This window comes from Diadema setosum, chromosome 9 (genome assembly GCF_964275005.1).
Source record: "Diadema setosum chromosome 9, eeDiaSeto1, whole genome shotgun sequence".
In the NCBI taxonomy this organism is placed as follows: domain Eukaryota; kingdom Metazoa; phylum Echinodermata; class Echinoidea; order Diadematoida; family Diadematidae; genus Diadema; species Diadema setosum.
Window position 1 is genome coordinate 23790157 of NC_092693.1, and position 11939 is coordinate 23802095.

The 11939-nt window shown below is 38.0% G+C and overlaps 1 protein-coding gene across 1 annotated transcript in view; it reads left to right on the forward strand.

Moving 5' to 3' along the window:
* The window catches only part of LOC140232534 (C-Maf-inducing protein-like), a 72211-nt gene extending 70129 nt beyond the window's left edge, over positions 1-2082 (forward strand). The window contains 1 exon segment of the mRNA XM_072312632.1: positions 998-2082. Coding sequence (XP_072168733.1) covers positions 998-1048 — 51 coding nt within the window. The 3' untranslated portion in view covers positions 1049-2082.
* Positions 2083-11939: the final 9857 nt, after the last annotated feature.

An 11939-nucleotide genomic window follows, 5' to 3' on the forward strand; every position in this document is an offset into this window, starting at 1 on the left:
GACCAGATCAGCATGTACTGTAAATGAGAAAATTTTCGGGTACATTCATTTCCGCGCTACTTTTTGCTAGCATGAATTCGAAGACCCATGAAAATATCTCCACAATTTTCTCTGCACATTTTGAAGGGGTTGACAATTGCACAGCGCGAAGTCAATAACCTGCAAATATGTTTTTTAACCACTCAGTACGTAAAATCGATTGCGCAAAATATAAACATTTTAATACAGTATTATATTCTCAGGCACAAAAACCATAATCTGTTGTATTACATGGACTGGTCAAGGTACTTTGAGACTAACGCATACAAAGTATACCTTGACCCATTGAGGACGGGCTGATTTTGCTACAACACACATTTCCCGTAGACACTCGGCCGAGTGTACTCAGGATTCGTCCTCAACGGGTTAAATTTAGAATTTCCTCTCGGAGCATCACCAACAAACCCACAGCAAGAGCTAGTTCTGCACAGAACTGTGTGTAGTTGTGTCGTAATCTCTGTCTCATTCAGATGCCAAAATTATGGGCCCTGATGTTTTTACCCGGTATGGGCCACCTCCTTCATTTACCACATGTTTACACCAAAGTGTGCTGAAAATGGTCAAAAGTGTTATCCTTGTTGATGGTTTAGATATGAAAGAAATGAGAGTGTGAGTCCACAAGTCATCTATTCCTCATTGTCCTGAGAAGCTGTGCTGTGTGCCCACTGCATTGTAAGAAGAATCATCAAATTTTATTAACAAACAAAAATTCAGAGTTCTTTCATTCAACCTTTTTGCATCTTGTAATGGCCTAACTTTTCAAGTTTGCAGTAAAGAACCGCAAATTAGCTCGCTAACATTTTTCATGTGCTTTAATCATCAAACATTTTAGGGTAGTGTTATCAAGAAACCCTGTTGCCCTCCTCATATATTACCAAAACCTCTCTAACTCTAAAGATAAATGTCTCATACCAGTCTTTTTGTTCCCTCTCCTTTATACCTCTTTCCGTTCTCTCAGGGGAATCTGCCCGAACTGAAAACAATGGACACAAGGTACACGGATGCCTGAAGGAGTTTGATGAAAGAAGGAAGAGCTGACATGTTCATCCTTTCTTTCAGACAAAAGTTTGTGCTCTACCCCAAGAAGCATCAGGGAAACAACAACCACAACAACAAAAACAGACTTCAAAATCGGCAGACAGACTGCACGTTAAGATTAGAAGTGACCCGCAAGGAAGAGATTTTACTATGCGATGAATCATGGAGAGGCTTTAACTTTCTTGGCAGCATCTACCAAAGGTGGAAAACTTTATTGATGTGATGACTTGAAAAGAAAGAGAAGAGAAGAAGAAAGAAAAGAAAAACAAAAACAACAACTCCAAACAAGTTGAGTGAGTGGCATGTATGTAAAATGATCGAAATTTGAGTCAATGCACTTCAGCCTTTGTGACTGTAGGAGATGCATCGGCAGTGCGTAAGTGGTTTTGCGTGTCTCTCGTTCCGTGTCATAGTTTTAATTATCTGTGAAGCACCGACATGCGAGGCACAGACCGGCGGCGTAAGGTTGTGATGTGGCAGTCGTGTTACTAAATAGGTCTCTTGGGATCTAGCGTGCTTAATGGAGTCTTGTGTCACCCGTGATGCCGTTGCCGCTCAAGTTCGTTGTGTGTCTTCTGACAGCCGAGGTCGTACTTTCATCAATGACAGATGAAGCTACTTTCAGACTCTGTGATTGCTTTCACACAGCACCTCATATTTTCTAGTGTTGTTTCTTTGTGTTATGATATCTTTTTTTTTTTTAATGTAAGGAAAAGCAAATGTGTAACAGTTGTAAAATTGTTGGAAAATCATTAAAAAGATTTGTTTTCTTTTTGAGTGGAGATGTTCATGTTATTTGTTGATACTTAGATCTCTGATAATTTCCTTAATTTGTTTCTTTTTTATTTTAAATAGAATACAGTGAGATCAGAGTTGTTGTTTTTTTCCATGTATGATTTCCATGTGTCAAAAAATACATGCAAATAGGTCATCAAAGTTATTTATCACTGACGTTATCATGGCAACAATGACATTATTGTTATGAAAATTACTCAAAAAGAAAAAAGAAAAAAGAAGATATATTGGTACATGTGTAATGATGTTTAACGAAAGTTATGCCTCTATGAAATTATACTGAACTACATTTTGTGACACACGTAGGATATTTCTGCTTCCTTCTGCCAAGGGAAGTGTTGTTTACCATAGGGCCAATCACACCACAATTTTTCGAGTACTGTAAAGTAGATCAGCATTGATTTATATAGCAATTGCATCAATTAAAACCAACCAACTCTTCCTCTCCACGCCCCCTCCCCCCATTTTTGACTATATGTGAGTCAAAGGGATTTTCGCACTACCTCTAGAGGGCGAACTATATAATAATGTCTGTGAGTACAAGGAGCCGCACATGTGCCCTAGTTAGTAATGGCGGACTTCGCTTCGTGTGTGCAAGTAACATTTTTACATGGCGTACTTGACAACTTTTGAAATTTGATGCGAGTCCCCACTTCTTGATTTGGCTGCTCCGTGGTTGCCCGTATGCTAACATGCTAGCCTTGAGGGGTAAGCCTAGCACCTCGCATCTCTCTCTGCAATTTAATGACAGAGCAATTACACCGGGCATATAGCGAGTAAGCAATCAAGTACCTGTTTATGATATAAGCTCTTTGATGCCAGTTAAATATCACAACCGTTGTTCCTATTATTCCATATGGTCGCATCCAAACTTGTGCTGTGTCTGCTACTTTCGCCAGTCAGTTTTGTAGAAATGACATTTTTGGTTTCAAACAAATGACAGAAGATGAATTTTTTGATGACTCATTTTTTTTTTTTCACAGATTGCATTTCTATCCTTCATTTTCAGAATTTTCTCTCTTTTCTTTTTCCAAATCTATATTTGCTCGTTTATGTAGTGCAATAACAGCGGAAGATGTTTGTATGGAGTTTATGTAGAGTATATTATAGATATATATTTCTTACACAAAGCAGACCAAATCCCTGCTCCCAACATGCGGTACATATAGGAGAGAATCTATGAGTGTGTCATTGAGGTGTGTGTAGATGAAATGCTAATTGATATCACATGGAACCCTCTTGGGAGCGTTGTGTTAGCACCCAGTATTACAGTGGCTCTACAAGTTTCCAGTTCAATCCCATTCCTTAAAATCTCTTTCTCTCTCTGAAGTTTGTTTTATAAGGTCCAATTTATTTCAAGGCAGACCAACATCGTAACAACTACCATTAGAATGTGACTAACCTGTATTTTCACGAGATATGCCTCCATAGGAGCACTGAAGTGTTTGAATATTGCGGCGGTAATTTCTGTCCTCTTCGTTACTGACAACACATTCGATTTCTAATTTTGTGCGTGTATGTGTGTCTAGTACGGCATTCAAGGACACCTGGAAATTGTCGTGATCTCATGACAGCTGTGGCATCATTTTGTATATGCATCACATAAGAAAATGTGTGGTGGTATGTCACTAGGCTTCACTTACTTAATGAAAATCATGTAAATGGCTCACAAAATCTTGGTACATCAGGATTATTCTGGTATTAGCCATCTTTTGAGGCACAAAGCCGAGCTGAGAAATGCCATGTTTAATTTGTGGCCAGCTAGTGCTCGGAGCAAATAGCAAAAATCAGAGCAGAATGATGTCACAATCATTTGACCAAGATGGGTCTGTGTGTTACAGTCCTTGTAGATCCCCCCCCCCCCCCCCAAGCTTTCCAACATTTACTTCACATTGCAGGTGGGAATTTGATGCAATTTGCATCTGATGTTCCTCAAAAATTCAGAAATGTGCTACTCTGATTTCGTCAATTTTTGTTCAAATGATTCCCTGTTAGAGCTTATTACTTCCTTGAGCCTGAATTGCATTTGAATTGACAGTGCTTTAAACATGAACATGTCAGTGCATTCCCACATTGGCCCGAATTCTCAAAGCTTATTACTAAGTATTCCGCGGAATAGTTATTCTGTGGAATAAGTTATTCCACCTTTGAGAATAGATTCCGGGGAATAAATCGCGTCATTTTACGTCATGAGGGCCTGATTTGCATAAGAGGCGTAATAAATCGGCGGAATATGCGGTGTAATAAAGTTATTCCACCTTTGAGAATTCGGGGCATTGTGTGTAACATCACTGGGATATGGATGCTTATCAAGTGCATAGCTACAATTACCTGTGATATAACATTGTCTCCTTTATGATGATGATAATACTGATAGGGTTTGTATGTCAGTTATCTATCTATTAGATTCAAAGGGAGTTTTTTTCCTTCTTAAAATACATTAGGCCAAGAGAATGTCAACCTTTATATTAAAGTCACATGAGTGAACCTGTTGGGTCGTGTGATGTTATATGTCCTTGGTTGTGAACAGTGTTTTGTCTTTTTGTACGAACTACTCATGGAACTTGTGAATCTGTCCAATTTTTAACCGTTATAGGCATGCATGGTCCGATAATGTCCCAGTGCAAAAGACAAAAACAAAAACAAAGTCTGTGTACGTGCGCATCTGCCAGATCTTCATTGTCAGAGCGTGATTCGGTGCAAGGTTACGTGCTCTGTAACAGGAGGCATAGTTGAGGTGTCGTTTTGTATTTTTCAGTTTGTGTATGTATGTATGTATGTATATACCCGAGTGTAATTATTTCTTGTCTTACATATTATCTATGTGTCGGTATGTCCGATTATCATGTCTGCATCCTGTCCAGAAAGCAGCCACATTCTGGCAGGCATGTTATCCTTTGAAGCTTTCTTTGAAAAATGTCACGTTTGCTTTCACTTTTGGGTTGTCTTCAGACTACCGTTGTGTACACACACACAAACACACACACACACACACACACACAGACACATATACAACACAGACACACAGACACAGACACACACACTTACAAATACAAAAGAATTGTGAACGTATGCAATACATTACCTATGTTGTGATGCTTGTGCAAATAATGTGAGAAAGCTCGTGCTGTCGCAGTATGGTACAGTTGCAGCAGTGAGAATGGTGGACATTGGTGTAGCAAGCGTAATCGCGCTCATGTGTGCTTGTATTGAATTCGTGCATTCATGCCTTTATGCATATTTTAATGTGGACATTAAAAATGGTCAAGCCATTGACTTTTTTTGAAGAATGTATTGATATTTTTTTCTATATTTGTCGCTCATATTTATAGTACTTGTCAACAGAGGTATGCACAAAGTCAGTAAACATCATTAATGCTTTTTGATGTTTATTGAGAAGCATGGTACCCAACCACTTATCACTTGAATAGCATAGAACCAATATTAGACTTTAAGCAATAGTCTTAATGAGCAGACCATACAATTTGCTTGGATTTTTTTTTTTATTATTTTTTTATTTTTCAAATGTGTGTATTTGTAACTCTATGAATTCCTCGTTCTGCTGCGCTGCAGTCATTCCGGCCCAAAACTTTCAAGTGCACCCGTTAAGTCACCATTATTTCAGCCACTGCAGGGATTGACCCAGATAAAACTTGCATGAATGTTTGACAAGAGTATGATAGATGCACCCACATGACCAAATTATGAGGTACAGTTTAGATGACTGATTAAATCAATTAGGATCAGCTCTCAGGTCTTGTGTGTGAGTGCATGGTATCCTCGGGGGAAACACCCTAATGTAATCTAATGACAAAGCACTATTCAGCTAAGTGGTTTTGTTACGTTGAGTGTAAAACAGCATCATCGTTACACTCCAACCGCCCACCCCCCCCCCCCCCCACTCTGTTTAAAAAAGTTTTGTAGTAAGTGCTGTATTTTTGTGTGAAGTCTTCAGTCTCCATGTCACATGGTCAGTGGCAAATTAACAAGCAAGGGACATTTATGCTTTCTTGTTTAACATGCATAATGCATCTTTGAGAACATAGAAATAAATATAGTGCCATCATTCAGAAAAGAAAAGTTGGGAAGATGATTTGGTAATTGTTTCTGATATTGCTGTACTGCTAAGAAGTTGTGTCAGAGAATTAATATGATATTATTGATATTTATTGGTATATCTTCACCATTTGTCATAAGTGTGTTGCGATGTAACTTTTTAATCAATGGTAGTGGTCCAATTCAACTTAACTAATTGGTTTCACATGCACTCTGAGCGAGTGGTGAAGAAATGTCAGTTTTGCTTTGTTTGTTCACTTTTTTCTTTGTTTCAAAATGCAAATGAGATATGTTGTCCACAAAATCACACCTTGATGAACTGTCAAAAAAGATGGGCTCTTTAGGATGAGACGCGATCGATAGTTCTTGAAAAAAAGAAAGAAAGAAAGATGTGAAATATGCTTTCTGTCGGTACTCTTGTTTATTTGTTTGTCTGTAATATGATAACGAGTAGTTCATCATTGATGGGTGTGGATAACAGTGGTGTATGTTGTCTGGAATATGTCGCCAAATTCCACCCTGATATTTAAAATGCTGACTAAAATGTAGCTCCTGGTCGGAAGATTTGCAGCTTCTCATTCACTACTAAATTCGAACCCTTCCTTGTAAGCTCGACTAGCACACTGCGCCATGGCCTGTGTTGTGAATTCCAAGCAGCTATACCACCACTTGTACTTCAGGATCCACGTTGTCGTTTCCTGTGAAATGTTGCACATTATATCATAAATATGTTTTTTTTTTTTTTTTTTTTTTTTTTTTTTTTTTTTTTTTTTTTTTTTTTTTTGATTTGCTGGGACTGTACAAGGGGAGTACTTTGGTGCATCATGATAGACTAATTTTCAGAACAAAATATATAAGATCTCTATGTGTAAATAGAATGTATAAGCTATATATTTATGATATTGCTCTAACAATGTGTTTTTGTAAAGAATTTAGCAAATTGTATTATGATTATAATGTTATGAGTGTATCAGCATCAGTCATAAAAGTTGATCTTTCAGTCTGTTTCAACTCCTTATTCTAAACATTTGTTTAAAAAAAAAAAGTGTAGGATGATTGTATACCTGTGGCAAGATATTGAAGGAGTTGGTGTCTCGCTTCTCAAGTTTTCTGCACTGAGGAGATATCTTTCTTTTGTATATTACATAACTGAGGAGTTTAATGAACAGTTTGATGGCGGATTAAGAGGTAGAAACACTAGAGACCCAGAGTTTGATATGTCCGATCCCAAGTTTGTCAAGATCTCACCTTTTAGTCATCTGAAGTGCAGTACCTACCACGAGGCCATTGTTCAACAGTATGAAATGGAGGTAGGTTTAGACAGCCTTTAACATGGGATTGTTGGGGGGGGGTGTTGGGGGGAAGGGGGGGGGCAGTGGGGGTACGTGATAATGCTTGGTAGGCAGTCTTCACTATTGCTGAAGGCTGAGTAGTTTGCATCAGACCAGTTTACACACAATCTCTGGACAGAACGCAACAATAAAAGACAATGGAATTCAGTGATAAAAAAAAAAGAAATGAGTGTCAACTTCAAATGTTTGAATGCATACTTTTTCCCTGCAGATGTCAATCCTAGTAGTCTGGGAAGGACAAGGTAAAAATACTGTTGTATCAGAAAACAGAAATAAAATACTTTTGTTTACCTCATGTCTGCAGGACTGCTGGCCTGACCTACAGTGAGAATGACCCTGCTCTGTATAGTTATCTATCAGTGCAAAAATAAAACGTCCTTGTAGAATCCCTTGAAAAGGAAGACATGAAAATGCTGAAAAGTGCCGTCCAGTGAAGGGAAGCAGTGTCTGTCAGTTTTTGATTTTCATTTCTTTTCCTGTCTCATACCAAAGCAGTCTGAATGCTTTGCAGTAATGAGCACTGACAAAGGAGGAAGGTATAATGGTTAGTTTGGAGGATTGTCTTGATTTCTTAACCCGTTGAGGACGGTTTGATTTTGCTATAACACGCATTTCCCATAGACACTTGCCCGAGTATACTCGGGACTCGCCCTCAACGGGATAACAATCACTGATTTAAAGTACAAGAGAAGCAAACCTGGTGGTCTGAGATAGAAAAGTCTTGAAAAAAAAACAAAAAAAAAAAAACACCCAAAATTGACACTGCACCCATCATGTGCTCAGAGACAAACTTGAATACAGGAATGGATTGTCTTTGTCTGCTAGACAGTGTAGCTTGTCCTTCAAATTCAACCAAAGGCTGGAATGAATTGCTCAAAAAGAGATGTTAAGGCTAATCCCTACTCCACAAAAGATCGAGCGGTTCCGTCAAAACTTTACTTCTAGTGCATATCCGCAACTAGTCAATTAGTCCATTCGCTTTGTGCAGTTTGAATTGCCTCCCCCCTGAATTGGTTCAAGAAATAAACAGGCTAGGGAAGTGAGTACATTACAGAGATACATGGACTGAGTGGAACCACAAATCGACAGTGTGCCAATTATTATCATTGATACAGATGTAATGTGGTGTAAGTGAGTGATTTATGTCATTGGGGATATCCCAGGTATGTGTTGTCACCTCTGTATGGATTAAGATCCAGTTATCATGCTGTTTATTAGTGATCAGGTATGTATTGTCTTGATGGTGCATCAAATGTGAAATCAATACAACCATGCTTTTTTTTGTTATTGTTTCGGCTGAGAAATGTGTAATTTACCTGCACAAGATATCATCTACATGCAAATTTACATGTATGTTTCAACATTTCTATGGAGATGCTTTCGTGGTGCAGATTGTTTAGGAAGACATGTAACTATTGTAAGTTGCAAGTGTAAATACCATTGCTTTTCAAATTAAAATAATCTTCATCTTTTACAGTGATTTATCTCAGAATATGCTCAGTGTCTAAAATGCCTAGAAGGTATCGAACATGTAACGCTGGTAGTTATGATTATCGTCATTGTCTTACTCATAAGAATGGCTTTTTAACATTGCTACGAAGGAAACGTTAAGTGTTCTGCTGCTTTCTGTACATGTATGATCATGTTTGTCGAATTGATACTCTTCGTTTGGGATTTTCATTTCTGTTTGTGGCTGATTATTCTGGAATAAACATTTAATTTGTGGAGCAAGTACAAGTACAAACGGGGTCATTGCATTCTTCTTTCTCTGTGTCACACGTACAGCAACTGTGGTTCATTTGTTGCAGCTCGACACAAACAGGCCTCGTTATTGATGTTTTGACGGCTTGACCTTAGAACACCGATAGCATTCACACATGTACAGACCTTCCGGGCATACAGCACACCTTCCCCATCTACAAAAAAAAAAAAAGTATCCATAACGTTTTACCTTTAATATAACTAGATATATCGCTACGGCAACTGATATGCCTCCGCCATAATGCATGGTTCTCCTAATAGGTCTATAGTACAATGTCTTGACAATGTGTGATGACAGTTTCACACAATTGGCAAAATATTAAAATGACAGGTTTGCCACAAATGTGCTGAATGTTCACTTTCCTAGAACTAGGTTCAACTAGGTTCAACTGGATGAATGATTAAAATGTCAGAGTGCAGGTATTTGGGGAACTGATGATTTTTACTTGACTTTTGACCCTTTTATAAGTTTATGCATTGAGTAATTTTCAAGGTATTGAGAAAAAGTATAATTTCAGTATCAAATGGGAAAATAGCATCATCTAAACCTGGCCTTTGTCCTTTGACCTCACAGTTCCAAAGAGAATCACTGTTAGGTAGAACATGCATAAATATGTAAGTTTCATGATGATACCTTGAGTTACTTTTGAGATATGGAGGAAAATGTGCAATTCAGCACTTTCACTTGACCTTTGACCTTTTGGGAAGAAACTTCCCACAGAATATATATTGGGTAATACATGCATGTGCACATCAAGTTAAAACAAAAACAAAAACCTTCAGGCATATTGCATTTTAAAGGGAAGGTAAACCCAAAAAGCAATGTGGATTGAGTGAAAGCAGCAACATTAGTAGAACACATCAGTGAAAGTTTGAGGAAAATCGGACAATCGATGCAAAAGTTATGAATTTTTAAAGTTTTGGTGTTGAAACCGCTGGATGAGGAGACTACTAGAGGATATGACGTATGAGTGGACAACAATACAAAGAAAATATAAAGGAAATTCAACAAAAATTCACTTTTCTAGAATTATGAAAGAGCAATGGACCAACCTCTTTCAGAAAGCAGGGGGAATAATTGCTACCCCTAACATATGTCAATATTAAGTTGATGGAATTTGTAATTTTCATGAAAAATGGATTTTTGTAGAATTTTCTTTATATTTTCTTGGTATTGTTGTCCACTCATACGTCATAACCTCTAGTAGTCTCCTCGTCCAGCGGTCCCAACACCAAAACTTTAAAAATTCATAACTTTTGCATCGATTGTCCGATTTTCTTCAAACTTTCTCTGATGTGTTCTACTAATGTTGCTGCTTTCACTCAATCCACATTGCTCTTGGGGTTTATCTTCCCTTTAAGGAAAGTAGTGATATTTTGAGGAGTTGACCTTGACCTTTGACCCCCCTGACCTTTGACCAATGACCCCAACTTCCATAGATAATCACTGCCCATCGGTACAAGCATATATACTAAGTTTCATGAAGATACCTTGAACCATTTGCGAGATATGGAGAAAAACCTGAAATTTCATTTTTTTTTTCACAAAATAACCTGTGACCTTTGACCTTTGACACTGTGACCCTAAAATCCACACAAAGTATTATCCCCCCAGGATATACCCTCATACCAAGTTTAATGTAAAACCACCACACGGTTCTTGAGATATCGACAAAAACAAGACGGGACGGACGGACGACCCGAAAACATAATGCCTCCGGCCACTTCGTTGCGGAGGCATAACAAGCATGTTGTTTGTGCACAGATATACAAGGACAAACTGCCTGAAGAAGACAAAATTGATGCAACAAGAGCAGAGCATCACAGTGATAAATATCTTGGCAAAATTGGATATATTGTATGGCAAGGAAGTTATATCTGTGTACAGTGGACCCCTGTTTTACAGCATACTGTGACAGCAAACTATCCCTGTAGCGAAGACAACTTTTTTCTTGCCCCAAAGTTTTCAGTCTATTCCAATTATTTTTCCAACCCCTCATATAATGAAATTTAAAAATAAATAAAAATAAAAGATTGAAAAAAAAAGTGTGTGTATGTGCATGTGTGTGTGTGTGTGTGTGTGTGTGTGTGTGTGTGTCTACATCTACAAGGTTCTTGCTTCAGAACCTTGTAGATGTAGATGCCGTAGCTCTCCTTCCTCTTCCTACGCCTCTTCTTGTCGGCATTGGGCCGGGGAGCCTTGGCAGCTTTCTTGGAACCCTTCTTGGCAACTTGTCCGGATGGAGGAGCCATTGTGTGTGTTTTTTCGTAGGAAGAGGAAGGAGAGCTACGGCATCTACATCTACAAGGTTCTGAAAAAAGAAAAAAAAAAAAGGAAGTTAAGTGAAAAAGTGATTGAGTAGCACACATTTCTTAGTCGGTGTGTGAGTGATAAGGCACATTCGGATTGGCTTGATTAGGCTGATCAAAATAGCTTTTTCTGAGAATTATGTAGATTTTTAAGTCATTTCCCTTATAAAAACAGGGTATGATTTGGTAAAAAGAATCAAATATATTGTACTGTATGTTTGAAAAATGATTTAGCAGCACAAGAAAGAAGAATACAGCTGCTTTCTTCTTTTGTTGGTGGATGTATTAATTTTATTGTTAATATGGATTTCACATTGAATGAAACTCAAATAAAAGAATATTATAAAAAAAAAAAAAAAAAAAAAGTGTGTGTGTGTGTGTACGTGTGTGTTTGGGGGGAGGTGGCAAAGAGAGAGAGAGAGAAACCTGGGGATATTTATTGTACCAGTGTCGGGGACATCCTCATGTTGGCTCTGATTATGTGGATGTGTGTATCACCACTCTTGTATTGCCAGCAAAAAATATTTCAGTACTTAGTGCCAGGAATTCTGTAAGCAATGAATAGAGATTGAAAGTCTTGAAGAACTA